The sequence below is a fragment of the Artibeus jamaicensis genome, unplaced genomic scaffold (genome assembly GCF_021234435.1).
Source record: "Artibeus jamaicensis isolate MK-2021 breed Jamaican fruit bat unplaced genomic scaffold, CSHL_Jam_final contig_475, whole genome shotgun sequence".
NCBI lineage: Eukaryota > Metazoa > Chordata > Mammalia > Chiroptera > Phyllostomidae > Artibeus > Artibeus jamaicensis.
Window position 1 is genome coordinate 1,382,278 of NW_026521852.1, and position 15,323 is coordinate 1,397,600.

General features: G+C 40.2%; 1 protein-coding gene across 1 annotated transcript in view; it reads left to right on the forward strand.

Moving 5' to 3' along the window:
• The first annotated feature begins 8,198 nt into the window (after positions 1–8,198).
• The window catches only part of LOC119056799 (centromere protein F-like), a 54,679-nt gene continuing 47,554 nt past the window's right edge, over positions 8,199–15,323 (forward strand). Inside the window, 4 exon segments of the mRNA XM_053667931.1 lie at positions 8,199–8,360; positions 9,351–9,547; positions 12,771–12,883; positions 13,535–13,632. Of these exon segments, the coding sequence (XP_053523906.1) occupies positions 8,199–8,360; positions 9,351–9,547; positions 12,771–12,883; positions 13,535–13,632 (570 nt within the window).

The window sequence follows — 15,323 nt, forward strand, 5'->3', positions numbered from 1 at the left end:
TTCAAAGTACTTCTGCAAATAAAAAAACATAATAAAAGTGGGGTATAAGTCAAGTAAATATGACAAACCTTTGATAATTATTAAATATGGGTGATGGGAATATAGTGGTTTCTTATATTATTTGGCCTATTTGACTGAACTGGACATTATGCAAAAAAGTTTCTGATTAATAATCTTTATTTATTTTTTTTAAATTTTTATTTACTTATTTTTCCAGTACAGTTTTCTATTTCTTCCATCCCAGCCCACTCCACCCTGTGCTCCCCACCTCCCTCCCATTTCCACCACCCCCCCCCAGTTCTTGTTCCTGTGTCCTTCATACTTGTTCCTCCAAATCCCTCCCCACTTTTCCCCTTAAATACCATTCCCTCTCCCCTCTGGTCACTGTCCCCTTGTTCTCTATTTCAGTGTCTTTATTTTTATTCTGCTTGCTTGTTTGTTTTGTTGTTTAGCTTCCTGTTAAAGGTGAGATTATATGCTATTTGTCTTTCAACACCTGGCCTATTTCACTCAGCATAATGCTTTCCAGTTCCATCCATGTTGTTGCAAAGGGTAGGAGCTCCTTCTTTCTCTTTGCTGCATAGAATTCCATTGTGTATATGGACCACAATTTTTTGATCCATTCATTTACTGATGGGCACCTAGGTTGCTTCCAACTCTTGGCTATTGTAAATACAACTGTATGGGAAAACATATTTGCCAACGATACCACAGACAAAGATTTAATCTCCAAAATATACAAAGAACTTACATGACTCCACTCTAAGAAGACAACCAACCCAATTAAAAAAATGGGCAAAAGACTTGAACAGACACTTCACCAAGGAGGACATACAGAGGATCCAGAGACACATGAAAAGATGCTCAATATTGCTAGCCATCAGAGAGATGCAAATTAAAACCACAATGAGATACCACTTTACACCTGTCAGGATGACTATCATAAACAAAGCAATAAACAACAAATATTGGAGAGGTTGTGGGGAAAAAGAGACCCTAGTTCACTGTTGGTGGGATTGCAGGCTGGTGCAACCATTATGGAAAACAGTATGGAATTTTCTCAGAAAAATAAAAATCGACTTGCCTTTTGACCCAGCAATTCCACTGCTAGGATTATATCCTAAGAACCCTAAAACATCAATTTCAAAGAACCTATGCACCACAATGTTCATAGCAGCACAATTGATTAATAATCTTTAGATTGAAGTTTTCAACACTGGAAACAAGGTTGTGAGGCTACAACCAAGTAATCAGACAATAGTAATGGATGCAGAGGGTGGTTGAAGCCTGGACCAGAGTGGGTAGCACTGGGGTCGGGGGTGGTAAGAGGTTTGGGTGAGTGTCAAATCTGGATTCTTGGAACCTGGAGGAAAGAGAAGCATTGGAAACTGAGATGAGCACTATAGCAGGGATTGAGGGAAAGCAGAAAAATCCAACACAAAGAATGACTACAGGGAGGCCACCTTTGCTTGTGGGGTGGCATCCAGGCCATTTTGCCCACAGCCTTCTTTGAATGAGCCACCTTCTTTCTATAGCCCAGTGCTTTGCTGTCCTTTCATCCAGGAACAGAGGAAATTTGTTGGGAGTAAAAAATAGGAATTACTTTTTTCCCAGAGTCCACATGCCCTAAATAACAAGATTCTCTTAGCAACGCTTTTAGGAATAGGTAAGGAGTGATTCTGGGAGGCTTGTGAAGGGCTGTCTCTATTCCACTTTACCCAGAATTCCATTTTTAATGGGGCAAGGTCTTTCATTTATTATTTGGAGTTAAGATGACAGTGTTGACATTCTTAGGTTATGACTGCATCCCACTCACACTGGTGTGAAAGGACCAAAATCACACCCTTCCTTTCAAAGTTGGTGGAAACCACCACCCTGCAGGGGGGCCCTGGGCACATGGAGAATGAGGACAGATTCAAATTACCTGCTTTACAACATTGTTCCATGCTGTCTACCTAAATCTACTGGACAAGTGGAAAACACTGATGAAGGCTAAGGGGGGCTGGGTGAGAGGACATATATTTTGTGGGTGACTCAGACATCAGTATGCCTCTTCTCTCCCAAGCCCTGTTCAGAAAAAAAATTTTCACTTGCAATTCATTTTGTTTATGTTTACAACTTATAATCCCAAGGTTTAACTTTTTTGTTGGTATGCTTTATTAGTTCAAATCAAGAAATCACATTTCTCACCCATCATGATGATGTTTAGCTCTTCTTTGGAGCTGTGGCTCAATAATTCATATCATTCATTCCAGTGATTCCTGAGATGCTCTGATGGACTTCCATCCCTCCTGCTAGGCAATGAGGTGTTGCTATAAATGATTCCATGGTCCTTCTCTCTCACCAGCACCCAAGGGGTGTTATGTTCTCATGTTCAACATGCTTATTGTTGTTGTTATTCTTATTGCAGTAGGGCTGGATGTAATGGAGACAGAGGGAGTTATCTGACAGCCCAGTTACCCTGTAGGTCTCATGCTAAAACCTTGCTTTCAAACTCAAAATGACTTCTTCACAAAGCCATTCTACTTCCCACTCTTCCTCTTCCAACTCCCAGTCATCTGAACTGTTGGGATGGTGGACATACAAATCATGACCAAGGACACTTCTTGTGTGCCACTGTGGCTTGTCACTTTTCTTGAATTTTAGAAGAGAGAGAGAGAAGATTACTGAAATGACAATGAAAGGATTTATAATATTGCATAAATTTAGTTAATGAACATTGGCAGGATTTGAGAAGATCAACTCCACACATGAAAAATTCTACAGTGGGTAAAATGTTAATGAACTAAATCACATAATATAGCGAAGTCATTCATGAAAGGAAGAGTCAATTGTGCAGAAAATTGTCATCTTATTCTAAGAAATTGGAATAGCCTCCCCAGCCTTCAGCCTGATTAGTCAGCAGTCATCATTGAGGCAAAACCCTTCAACAGCAAACAGATTACAAATTGCTAAAAGCTCAAGTGATGGTTAGCATTTTTTACCAATAAATTATATTTTAAATTAAGGTATGCTCATTTTTTGATATAATGATATTGCATACTTACTAGTCTATGATACAGTGTAAACATAACTTCTACATGCACTGAAAAGCCAAAAAATTGGTGTGATTTATGTTATTGCAATATTTGCTCTATTGTGGTATTCTGGAATCAAACCAACAGTATCTCCTAGGCATGCCTGTGTATGTTTGTAGATCAAAAATAATTGGAATGCATTGAGCGCTGTCAAGGAAAAATGAATTAAACGTAGTTCAAACTGTTTTTTACGGTGATGTTAATTGAAAGAGGAGAACTTTATTTGCAGTTGAGAAGAATGAAATCTAATTGGGAAGTTTTCAAATAGACTTGAAGAGAAATAGGGATTGTGTGAGGGAATCTGAAAAATCAGGTTAGAGAGGTATGCCAAGATTTTGTCAGGTGGATCAAAATGTTTGAATTAGATTTTCAATGAGTATTGGTACATTCTAGCATCTTTCTAACATTTCATTTCTTAGAGATCAATAGAGCCAAAGTATGGTTTATGACAAGCTAAGTGTTTCTGACAGAAGAATAGAGAGAGTGCTAACAGAGAGGAGAGGAGCTGCTTTTTAATATGGCAACAGGGTTCATTAGATGATCTAAACCAAACCAAAGGATATGGTCCAAGAAAATAAACCTGATCCATGAGAAATGGAAACTATAATTTATAGGGACATAGGATAGAATTTCTGAAGACTTTCATTTTCCGCTGTCTTAAAGCAAGAGGTGTTATGACAGCCCCTTAGTCTTCTGGAGGTTCCTTTCTTTCTTTCTTTTTCTTTCTTCCTTCCTTCCTTCCTTCCTTCCTTTCTTTCTTTCTTTCTTTCTTTCTTTCTCTCTCTCTCTTTCTTTCTTTCTTTCTCTCTTTCTTTCTTTCTTTACTTCTTTCTTTCTCTCTCTCTCTCTTTCTTTGTAGAAGTATATTAGAAAAGGCTTGAGGAAATAGGCCATGTAATCATGTGCCCTTAGAATAAAAGAAAATTAAAAACTGTTGGCATAAAGTAACATTTATATATTGATGAATAAGAGCCATCTGAGGTACGGTTTTATGTGTAGGACATGAAAATTCCTATTACAGTGTTAACAGCATTGGATCAGTGGTTTCCAGAGTGTGGTTTCTGGACCAAAACCATCAGTACCACCTCGGTACTAATTAGAAATGCATATTTTCTAACAAGTTCAGACACACAGAACCAGGGAATGAGACCTGGGCCATTTGTGCTTAAACAAGCTCCTCAGGAGATTCCAATGCATGTGAAATTATAAAAACAGATTTAGAATATTACTGTTCTTTCTTGTACCCACCACTAAATAAAATTCTGTATATGCTGTTCCATTCAAGAGTTTTGTCCTTATTGAGTATCATTTAAACTACCCATCTCAGAAACAGCCTATGGACAGCTTTACAAAAAGTTTTGAATCTATTGAAGAGCACAATAGCATTAGAGATCTAATAATATCACAATTCATTGTTTTGCTCCTGCCTTTAGAAGCTTCTTTCAAGTTGCATAAGGAAATAAAACAAGAACACAGACACATACAAAACAATACTCTTTAAACAATGAAAGATGACATCATTTTGGAGATTCTTCTGGCTACAAAGTCCTCCTGTGGAATCCGAGCTAACAAGTGTCCTGAATCACCCATTGGAATTGGGTCAGTAGGGGGAACTTAGCAAAGGCAGAAGGGGCTGGGTTCAAAAAACAAAAGAAAGAATATTATCACTAAGAAGACAGTACTTAAGAGGTCCAGCATGATCTGAGTTCAGTATCAAAGTCCATGGCTTCCGTGAGCCCCAGTGAACTTTTAAATAAAATAAGACTTACATCCAATAATGGTTAAGAATAACACTGGATGAAAAATACACTGCAAGTACAGCACCGAGTATCTAATGACCTAAATTATGCATTTAATAAGTAAGGCAAAACGTATGCACAGTATTCAGTGTTCTCACCAGAGAGCATTCTCCCACTGGCTGCAATGATAGACCACACCCTCCTATTCAGAGGCCTGCTCCCAAGATTTTTGCTAAAAAAGCGGCTCAAAAGTTCCTCCAGCAAAAGCACGCAGTCTCACACGGGCTAGGGTACCTGGGTGGATTGAGGGAGGTCCTGGGAACCAAAAGGTCACAGGTTCCATTCCCAGTCACAGCACAAGCCTGGCTTGCTGGCCAGGTCCCCAGTAGGGGACATGCCAGAGGCTACCACACCTTGATGTTTTTCTCCCCCTCTTTCTCCTTCCCTTCCCCTCTCTCTAAAAATAAATATATAACATCTTTAAACCTCAAACCAGCCTCCGGCAAAACATCACTGATGTTGCACGTGGGCTCCGCACGTGCTGAGGGCTTGATGTTTTCATTGCATTTGAAATGACCAATCAAAGGCGGCAGCGCGAGTTCTGGGAATCAGTTGGGCCCACTGTTGCTCCTAGCAACCGCAACCGGTTTGGAAGCTGCTTTGGTGGTGAGCAGAAACCAGAGAGTGGAAAACTGGTGGTGGTGACAGAGAGTTTGAGTCTGGAAAAGGGACTCCAAGTCCCAGAGGCTGCACAGGAATTCGACCCTTTGAGGGGCGTATTTCATTTTGTGCTGCCAAGGTGAGCATTCTGTGTGGGTCCTGGCTACTGCTGGGGGCGTGGGGGCGACGCGGGCTGTTTGCCCCAGGAGACTGGCAGGGGATGCCTAAGGGACTGTGCTCCCTGGCTTCGAAGATGTAGCGGACCACCCCCTCCCACCTGACCCAACTGGAGAATCTAGACCAAGCCAAGCAGTGCTCACATTAGTGTCTCCAGACCCTGCTCAGTCATGAACTCGCACTCTGGAGCTCAGTTTCCAAGTTTGTAAGGTCAAAGAACTGGAGGTGAGCAGCTATTTTCCATAAGAGGAACCAGTGTCTCCTATTGGATAGGAGGACCTGGGTGGACCTGGGTCCTTTGGTGTTTGGAGGAACTACCAGCTTGGGTTTTGGTGTGGGTGGCAGCGGGTTGGTGTGCTTACTGTCAGTTGCCAGAGCATTTCTCTGTTGCCTTTCCCTTCACTGATTTGGACACACCTGTGCGCCTGTCTCTGCTGTACAATGAGGACCCAGGAACTGACAAGCCGAGTCCTATCCTTGAACGTGTTCTAGAGGAAGTGGCATTTTTCATGCTCAGGCTCAGCCTTGGCGATGTAGGCAGGAACTCAGGTTTCTTGGTAGAGATGGGGGAAACTGAAAAGGGGCAAGGGTGGAAACGGGCCTGCAGTGCTGGGTGTCCAACAAGTCCCACTTGATCCAAGAGCTTGCTGGGGCACTTTACTGGGTTGCAAGATTCGGGCATGAAGAGTGTTCTCCGTGCATCTGAGCTTGAGTGTGAGAAGGACGATGGTCCTGTAAATCCCTTTGGGGAAACCTTGACCTCCAGAGCATCTCTTTACCATCTCCCCATGCACCCTCCCCAATCCTTTACCCCTCACTTCTTCCTTTTGAGGTCAGTATGTTGTTTAGCTCATTTTTCAGAGTGGCTCCATGCAGATTCTTGATGCTTTAAGCAGTCCAAGTCTGCTCTAAGCAAAATTAATTTGGGTCTAATAATTGCTTTAACCACTTCTTTATATCTCTGCCCTTGATTTTGGAATAGAAAAGCATCAGACTTGCCAGAGCATCCTTGCCAATTTCCTAAGCTCATCTCTATCAACTGTCAAAATGGCTCCTTTCAATATTTTGTTGGTGATAGCATCTTGATGTAATAAATTTAGTGACTGGAAGAATTCTTGAGGTCAGTTACAATGTGTGCCTCTACGGTACAGAGGATCATCCCTGAATCAGCAAGCTATGAGTAGATTAGAATGGACAGAGCAGTCTATTGGGACAGTGCAAATTGCCTCTTAATGGCAGAAAGGCTTGAGGCATTCTTCAGGAGTTTTGGGGAAGAAACAGGAAAGGAGTTTAAGATGCTGTGTTCAAAGAACTGACACCTGAGAGAAAAAAAAACTGGCGGGGAAAACACAGCTTGCCAAAGATTGATAAATAAATTGTTTTCCTAGACCTTTGCTACTCTGTCTTGATAATTGAAAATCCTTGTTATCATTCTTTGTACTTTCATCTACTATTTAGTAGTTCTTCTGATAACACATTTCATTGAAAAGGCGATTCATGCAAAGCACTAAAGTGGCTATACACTTTATTTAGGAACTTCTTTCTCAACCCCATTGCCAAAATAATTGGAAAATGAGTGGTTTGCACTTAAATGCTAAGGGCTAATGAATGAAGAAATGTTGCCTTGCTTTTCCTCCCAGCTGATTTAAATGTCCTAAGATGTGGCTGAGAAGGAGATACATCACTTGCCTCATGGTTACATAGGCTGAAGGAGAGAAATAGAAAAGTGTCCTGAGGCTTCAGGTAGCTGCCACCATAATTATCGCCCATTGTGAAAATGAAGAAACCAAGGCACAGAGGAGTTGAATAGCATGCCCAAGGTCACAGGTGTGGTAGGCAACTGAGCTGGAGTGTGAATCACTGAGGATATGTGCCTGTTTCCTGGTCAAGGTCTGTGAGCAGTGAGACTTTACTGCATTTTGCAGTGATTATAGTGTTAATTGTAGGAATAGCTTTGTTCATTCATGGATTAATTCAAGAAATGAAAGCTACAGGAAGGTGAGGCGGTTCTTGTGACAGGAGAGACTGTGACCAGGAGTGCTGTGACTAGGTTATGAACCTCCCAGAGGTAGGGCAACAAAAAGGCAGTGGGAATGAAGGAGGTGAAGAGGGGAAAGAAAAATATTACAACATAGCTCGTGCATTTGATCTGTTTATAGGACCTATTTCACTCAAAACATCAGGGCCAAATAGTCATATTTTATACAATAGAAACAAACTGATCAGTAGAGAGCAGGTAACCCTCTAAGAAGTCCAAAATAAGGGGAAATAAGGAAAACAGGAAGCAAGGGTATGCAAACTAGCATATGATATAACTCCCAATCAGTGTTATTGGTAGTCCCCTCTCAGAGGATGGGAAGACAGATGTTATGCATGCTTCGTTATGTTTTGAAATAGGGAGTTTTCAAACTTGATGTTAGCAATAGTTCTGTAGACGCATCAGTCTCAGACTTTTTAGTGCCCTTTCACTCTACTTAAAACTAACAGTCTAGTTACTCTTTTCAGTTTATTCACAACTGTTTGAATGACAAACAAAAGAGAGCAAATGAGCTGGGCAGTGGGCGACTGGAAAGAAGGCCTGCCCACCAGAGCTCTTCAGAAAATTCAAGAGCTGGAAGGACAGCTGGACAAGCTGAAAAAAGAAAAGCAGCAAAGGCAGTTTCAACGGGAAACTCTGGAGGCTGTGCTGCAAAAGCAAACACAAAAGGTAGCCCTGAAAATCTGGGGTTCACGACAGTCCACTCACTGTTTGTCTGAATTATTTCACCTTGTGGAAGGTGAACATGCTTTTGCTACCCTTCTGTGGTATGGATCTGTCCCCTTTCAGGATGCTTTTCTTGAAAGATGTTATTTATTGAGTTTTACAGAGGGTTGAAGGGAGCAAGAAAGAGCAGGAGACAAACATTGTTTTGAGCGATAAACATAGATTGGTTGTCCCCTTTATGCACCTTGACCAGGCAGTGAAGCCACAACCCAGGCATGTATCCTGACCAGGAATTGGACCCACAACCTGTGGTTTCATGGGATAATGCCCAGTCAACTGAAGCACACCAGTCAGGGTCTGTTTTGAGACATTTTACCTACCTTGTTGTCTTCATCCTCTGTCCTCCCTTCTGCTTACGTGCTAGTATGGAGGAGGGGACAGCAGAGAACACTTTGTGGTCTAAATGGCTATCAGTTTTTCAGAGTGGGCTTTGTCTTGATATCCCCAGACCTCATCTCTTCAGGACTGGTAGAGGAAAACTTCAACAGTGATTCCTTCTTACCACTTCATGAACCAGTATAGTAGTGATGCAGTCACTGCTTCTAGAAGTTCTAGAAGGGAGGATTTTCCAGTTTTTTGTACATACTGGCTTTAGCAGTCAAAGTTGAAAATTAGCTGTGAAGGGAGAGGTACAAGGCTTATTTTTATCTGTATTCATTTCTTAATTCTTGGAAGCATACCAAAAGCTCCCTTTCCAGCAAGGGTACATGTACCCTAAGCCAAGATAAACAATACCTGAGTTTGTAGAACTTTTTTCTTTAGAGACTTTAAAGTGAGGTCCTAGAAATATCTGCATTCAGCAGGCATTGTTCTCTGGGTGATGACATCCCTGTCTCAGAAAATGGGTCATCCATGGTACGCTCAGTTTTCCAAAGAATACCTGGTAAATTCACAAAGTAAGAGAACTCTTTCCTTTTGAACAATCCCCACAAGGCTGAGAAAGAAGAAATGGAGGCCACAACCTCTGAGAGGGAGAATCAAAGTTTGATGGGAATATGTGAAAACCTGGAGAAGGCTAAGCAGAAGATTTCTCACGAACTCCATGTCAGGGAGTCACAAGTGAATATCCCAGAAGGACAACTGAGTTCAACCAGAAAACAAATGGGGAAATTGGAACGGGAACTTAAGAGGTAATTGTTGGAATGGTGTTTAAATGGATATCTGCGTATACATTCATAAGATACATTCATCTTTTCCTTGAATGATGTAATTATTATACATTGCTATATTTTTCCCAGTGGAAAATTTAATGATCTAAGGAAAATTGATTCTGACATACTCGAGTCCTATTAGTGCATAATTCATTGCTATAGAAATTAGTTGAGTGGTTGCTCACTTTATTCATTTACTCTCTCTATGTTCATTAAGTTTAATGAACAAGCATTGTGCTTCTCTGTGATATCACAGTAAGTGATACCAAAACTGTCCTCAATCTTGTTGAGATTGGAGACCAGGAAGGAATTTCCAGTGGGACCCATCTACAGAGCTGTACAATTTATTTTTCTTTAGCGTTTGGGACATAAGTGCTGAGACGGTGAACAGCAGTGTTGATTTAGGATTCTATGTGGCCAGGGCAATGGGACAGAAGACATGGAATGATTGAGGATATTGGGAAGAGGGTGATTAAAGCCCTGGTGGTAGAATCTGAGCTGGAGATGGAGGGAGGAAAGCAAAGTCCAGAAGAGGTTCCTCCTGAGATTTCCATCTGAGAGGGAGCTTAAGCATTCCTTAGTCAATTGGCCAATTTCAGTGTCCTAGTGAAGCAATAAAAAAGTGCTTATTACCACTTTTCCACTTACAAAACACTAGAGGCACTATCAAAATAAATTTAGTGGGGCCTACACACTGCTCATTCATGAATGGTATCTTCTTGTTCTCAGAGAGGGGTTTTGTCCAAATAATGGGAATGATAGAAGCTAAAAGCAAAAAGTACTTTAGGAAATTGTTCCATTATTGAGTCTACCAACACACTCCCATAAATTTGAAAAAGGATCCTTCAAATGACTGTAGACTTACAGAAACAACTGTTAACATTTAAACAAGTGAAGTACAAAGACCAAAGGAGAAATAAACATTGATTCAGTGCTGATAACTAGAGAGTCCATGAGGATTTGAATAGTATTTCCAGTAATGTCTTTTTTCTGTGCCAGGATCTGACCTAGGATTCCACGTTGCATTTACTTGATGCTTTCCTAGGCTCAGAGATCTTTTTCCTCTTTTGTTTGCTATCCATGTAGTAAGGTGGCTATCAGTCAATTGCATGTTAGGAATCAACTTGTATCTTGTGGAATGTTGTGTTTTCTTGTTAATAGTCTGCCCTGTCACATTCCATGAGAGCAGGGACCTCTTCTATGTCACTGTATCCTCAGTAGCTGGCAATTGTAGGTCCTCAAATATTTGTCAAATGAGTGAATAATAGTCATTCATTTTGAAAAACACGAATGAGGGAAGTGGGAAGCTCACCCAGTATGCTGAAATATTCATTTCTTTGGAAAGCATATTTTGGCTGCTGGTTTTAGAACTACTGGTTTTCATAAGTTTCACAGAAGCATTTGTATTCTTAACATTTTAGGACAGAACCCTTTTGTATATATTCCTAATTTCATTCCAAAGTGGCATTTGGTAGCCATACTTTGTGAGATTTACACTGCACAGGGCTTTCCTTACATGGCACAGAGCAACTGTGAAATGTCAGCATTACTAGTATTGATGTCATCCATTGTCACCATCCTCATGAGGTGAGGATATGCCTGTAGCACATTCAGTTTGAAATATTCTTGTTTTCTAATGTGGATATAGATGTTCTTAAAAGTTTATCAGCTATATAAACTTCAGACAATAACAACTATTATGAGTGTAGCTTTGTTTAGTGTAAGAACTGTTCAAGAGTATAAAAACAAGACCACAAAAACTGTTGAGAATACAGTTGAAACTCTCCTGGATAACCTTCCAGTGCAGAGCAGGAGCTTCTTTTCTCCATCAATAGCCACTGACTACATTTCAGGAATGTGTCAACCAAATTTGGTTAGGCCATTTGAAAGGTTTATCAAAAGCCTTTAATTTTGGAAAACTCATGTCCTCCAACCTAGTCAAAAACGGTTGATTTTCGTCCTTTTATGATAGTGATGATTTGTGTTTTTGTCTCTAAGAGAAAGGAGAAACGAGAAACAATTGTTTACTTAAAAATGCTAGCAGCATATACTTTTCTTTACTATTTAAAATGAATGAACTTTTATTTTCTAATGAAAGAGTAGGGAGAGGAGGTGTGGTAAAAGTTGAATTTTTAGAGGGAAATGAAACACCAATTTTTCAAGGCCCTTCAGAATTCATCTGCAAGACTTCCACCAAGACAAAGGCATAAATGGATACACTTTGACTCCTCCCACAATCAAAAGAAGGACAACAACACATGTGAAAAGCAAAAGGACCAGAACTGCCAGAAAATCAAATTGTACAGAAGTCTGAAGACCAAGCAGTTCAAGTAGAAACATTCATCCAGACTGGTAGCTGGGGCACTCAAGCACTGTCTTCACTCTCTCCTTGGAGGACTGCTTGCATGCCAAAGGGAATGGTGCACATCAGCCATTCTAACAGGGTGTTCATTATATTTCTGTATTAAGCTAAAGTCAGAAATTGGAGACTTGCAAGAATTTCATCTTCTTCTAGGTTGTATGACTCTGAAAGGTCTTCAGAATTTAAATGGTAAGGATATTCTGTCCACTACACAATATATAGCTTACTTCCCCTGTTTCTTTGTGACTGTTTTCCACCATATGTTTATGTATTATATTATCCTGATTATTGCTAGTGTTTTGAAACTGTTACCTGCACACATACACACAATCAATCAATCAATAGATCGATCGATAAAGTGCGTGGTACATAGATCAAGTCTGTGCTTTGTTATGACTTCAAAACATAAGTAATGCCACCCAGTTTTGTGATTTTTTTAACCCATGCTTCAGGGATTACAGTTTTTTCATATGTTTATGAAATTCTGGGTTCTTTTATATTCGTGACTCTCTCTTTGGCTTAGAATATAAAATTGACTTGGAATATATCCCCAACTTCCCAACTCTTTCTTGCACTCTGTGGTTATTATAGGTGCTCATTATAGCCTTCATGACATTGTAATTATCGCTTTATTTCTGTTTTCCTAAGTATCCTAAGTCCCTTTAAAGACAGGTCACTGAGTTTATGTCTGTCACATGTGTGTTGGGTAAATGAAGTGCTAAGAGCTCTGACATGGTTAGTCTTGTAAGCTTATACCTCTCTGGGAACAGTATGGTGTTGCTATTCTGTGGCTTTGCTGTGATTGGGCATACTCTGATGTTTCTTTTTTCCTTCCAACAGCTATAAATCTGAACCTGAAAGAAGTCAGAAAGCTGTTGATGTCTCTGGGAGTGCCTGTGACACAGCACAAAAACTGTTTACAACTCGAGTAACACCAGGTCAGTATTATAGCAGTAAGCAGTTTTCCCCTTCATACCCATCTTTCTTCTAGTGAGATTTCTGTTCTGACAAAGAAATGAATTAATTCAGCTTTGAATTTAATTTCTACTCTGAGCACTCACAAAATGCAACTACTTGCTGTAACCTGTACATGGGTACATCTGTTGAACTCTATTGAGCCATCAGGTTAGTAAGACTCTAGTTTTCACTCAGTTTTCTTTTACTGACATTTAGAAGTTCCACCAAGTTGTGTGGACCAGTTCTAGGGAAGCTTTTAAAATTTAGCTCATGTCTTGGGAAAATGCATCCCACCATGAAACTTCCTTGTAGCCATTTTCAAGGACCTGAATGACTTCAGTGTCTACACTTGCCAGGCTTTTCCAAATTTCTGCAGAAACTCATTCAAAAAAATAGACTTATTGGCCAGCCTACACCTTTTACTTTCTCCATCTGTGGTGTGTTTCAAGAAGAATTTCATTTCTGAACATTTAAAACACCTGTATTTCCACAGATTTTGATCTTTGAAGAATGTGACCAATATATGTTGTTCTAATTGAAGTGTTATTTCTGCTGTACTAAGATAGTCGTTTCTGAACTACCTACTGATCTGTGAGTTGACAAAGTCAATGACCAAAGTAAATCTGTATCTCCTTGTCTGTGTTTAGGTTCCAAATATGAAGATCAAAAAGGAAAACATAATAAAGAAGTTGAAGAACAGCAAAGATTAGAGGCAGAGGTGAAAACTTATTAGAGGCAAAAATAAGTTAATTAGAGGTCTTATAGCAGTGTGCATTTGAGAAAGTGCTTTCATATAGGCTACAATAGCAGGAGAGAAAAATCTGCTTGACATAGAGCTGGTGCATTTTCCCTACACTGAAGAAATAAACTTGCTCCTACATTGGTTATGATATTTCCTTCCTTCTTTCCTTCGTTCCTTCCTTCCTTCCTTCCTTCCTTCCTTCCTTCCTTCCTTCCTTCTTTCTTCTCTCTGTCATGTCCTCCCTCATTGTCTCCATCTGTAGCCGTCCAATATACACTGACCAGGACAAAACCCCCAGCACCGGTATATCCCCTGACCAGGAATTGAACCTGCAACTTTTTGGTGAATGGGACAGTGCTCCAATCACCTGAGCCACCCTCACAAGGCTGATTATGATCTTTCTTCATTGAAGAAAGAGGCAATGAGTGAGTAAAATAGAGTGGAGAGATTCCCTTATCCCTAAATATTAAATATTCTCCAAATTCCATGGAAACTACAGCAATATATTTTCCCTATTAAGATCTAATGATAATTAACATGTTTGGAGAGGGTCGGACCACAATCATTCCTGACACTGGCTTTGTCACCTGGAGGAAATGGCTCCGTATGCAGATTTTCTGATGGATTGTGGTGATTGCTGCCAGGGACATGGGTTTTGAGGATCCTTACTTATGAAACACTTATTTCAGGGGAGAATGTTTTCCATCATCTCTCCAGTCCCTTTGACTAAGTTGCTGACAAGGGTTTTCAACTCCATTTGGATGTGCATAAATGAACAGAGAGAGGTGGGTAAAGATATTTGCTTAATAGCAACATAATGCATGTTCTAGAAAACCCTCCTTCTTGTTGAGGGACTGACTCTGAAAATACCTAGTATCTATAGAATTTTCCTTTCCATGTGTACTCCCATGATATTCTCTGTTTGAGAAAATCCATTTGTGCTTTAATGGTATATTTCTGCTAAACAAGAACTTGGTAAAATGGCACAATTTCACAAAGAGTGGAAGGCAGAGTTTGCAAGTAGACACGTTGAATATTGAGGCTCAAAAGCCCACATTAGAGACTGAATAATTTTAATTTGGGGGGGTCCTTGAACCCTTGTTTTGCAGTCACCAGGATTTTCATGGATGACAAAAGCATTGCTTATGATGATGAATAAAAAGTAAACAATAATCTCTGTACTTTGAGGTAGAATTACCTTGTGCTTTCTTATCCAGTTAACTCATTTGTACCAATTCTTGCCCTAAGCTTGGTTTCCAGAGTTATTTAGTGGAGGAACGTGAGTCCATAAACATTAAACCTCTCCCTGTGGCAGGAAAAGCACTTAGGTAAAGAATGAGATGGAGCACCTGCAGCCATGTCTTGTCAGATTGCAGGTGGAAAGAAAAAGAGAAGAATTCAAGGCATTAGAAAAGCCACAAATGGCTATTATGTAACAACATAAGATACCTAATAGGACATTTGGTGGGACATGATATGGTAGAAAGTGAGATACTTGAAAGAGCTCTGTAGGTTAATATTACCAACTTTTTTCAAGATATCATTCATTTACTTTTATGGAGAGAAGAAGGGAGGGGGAAGGAAATGTCCATGTGTAAGACATAGAGTGATCAGTTGCTTCTCAGATGTCCGCAGCCCAGGCATGTGCCCTGAGTGTGAATTGGAGCAGTGACCTTTCAATTCCCAGGCTGGCA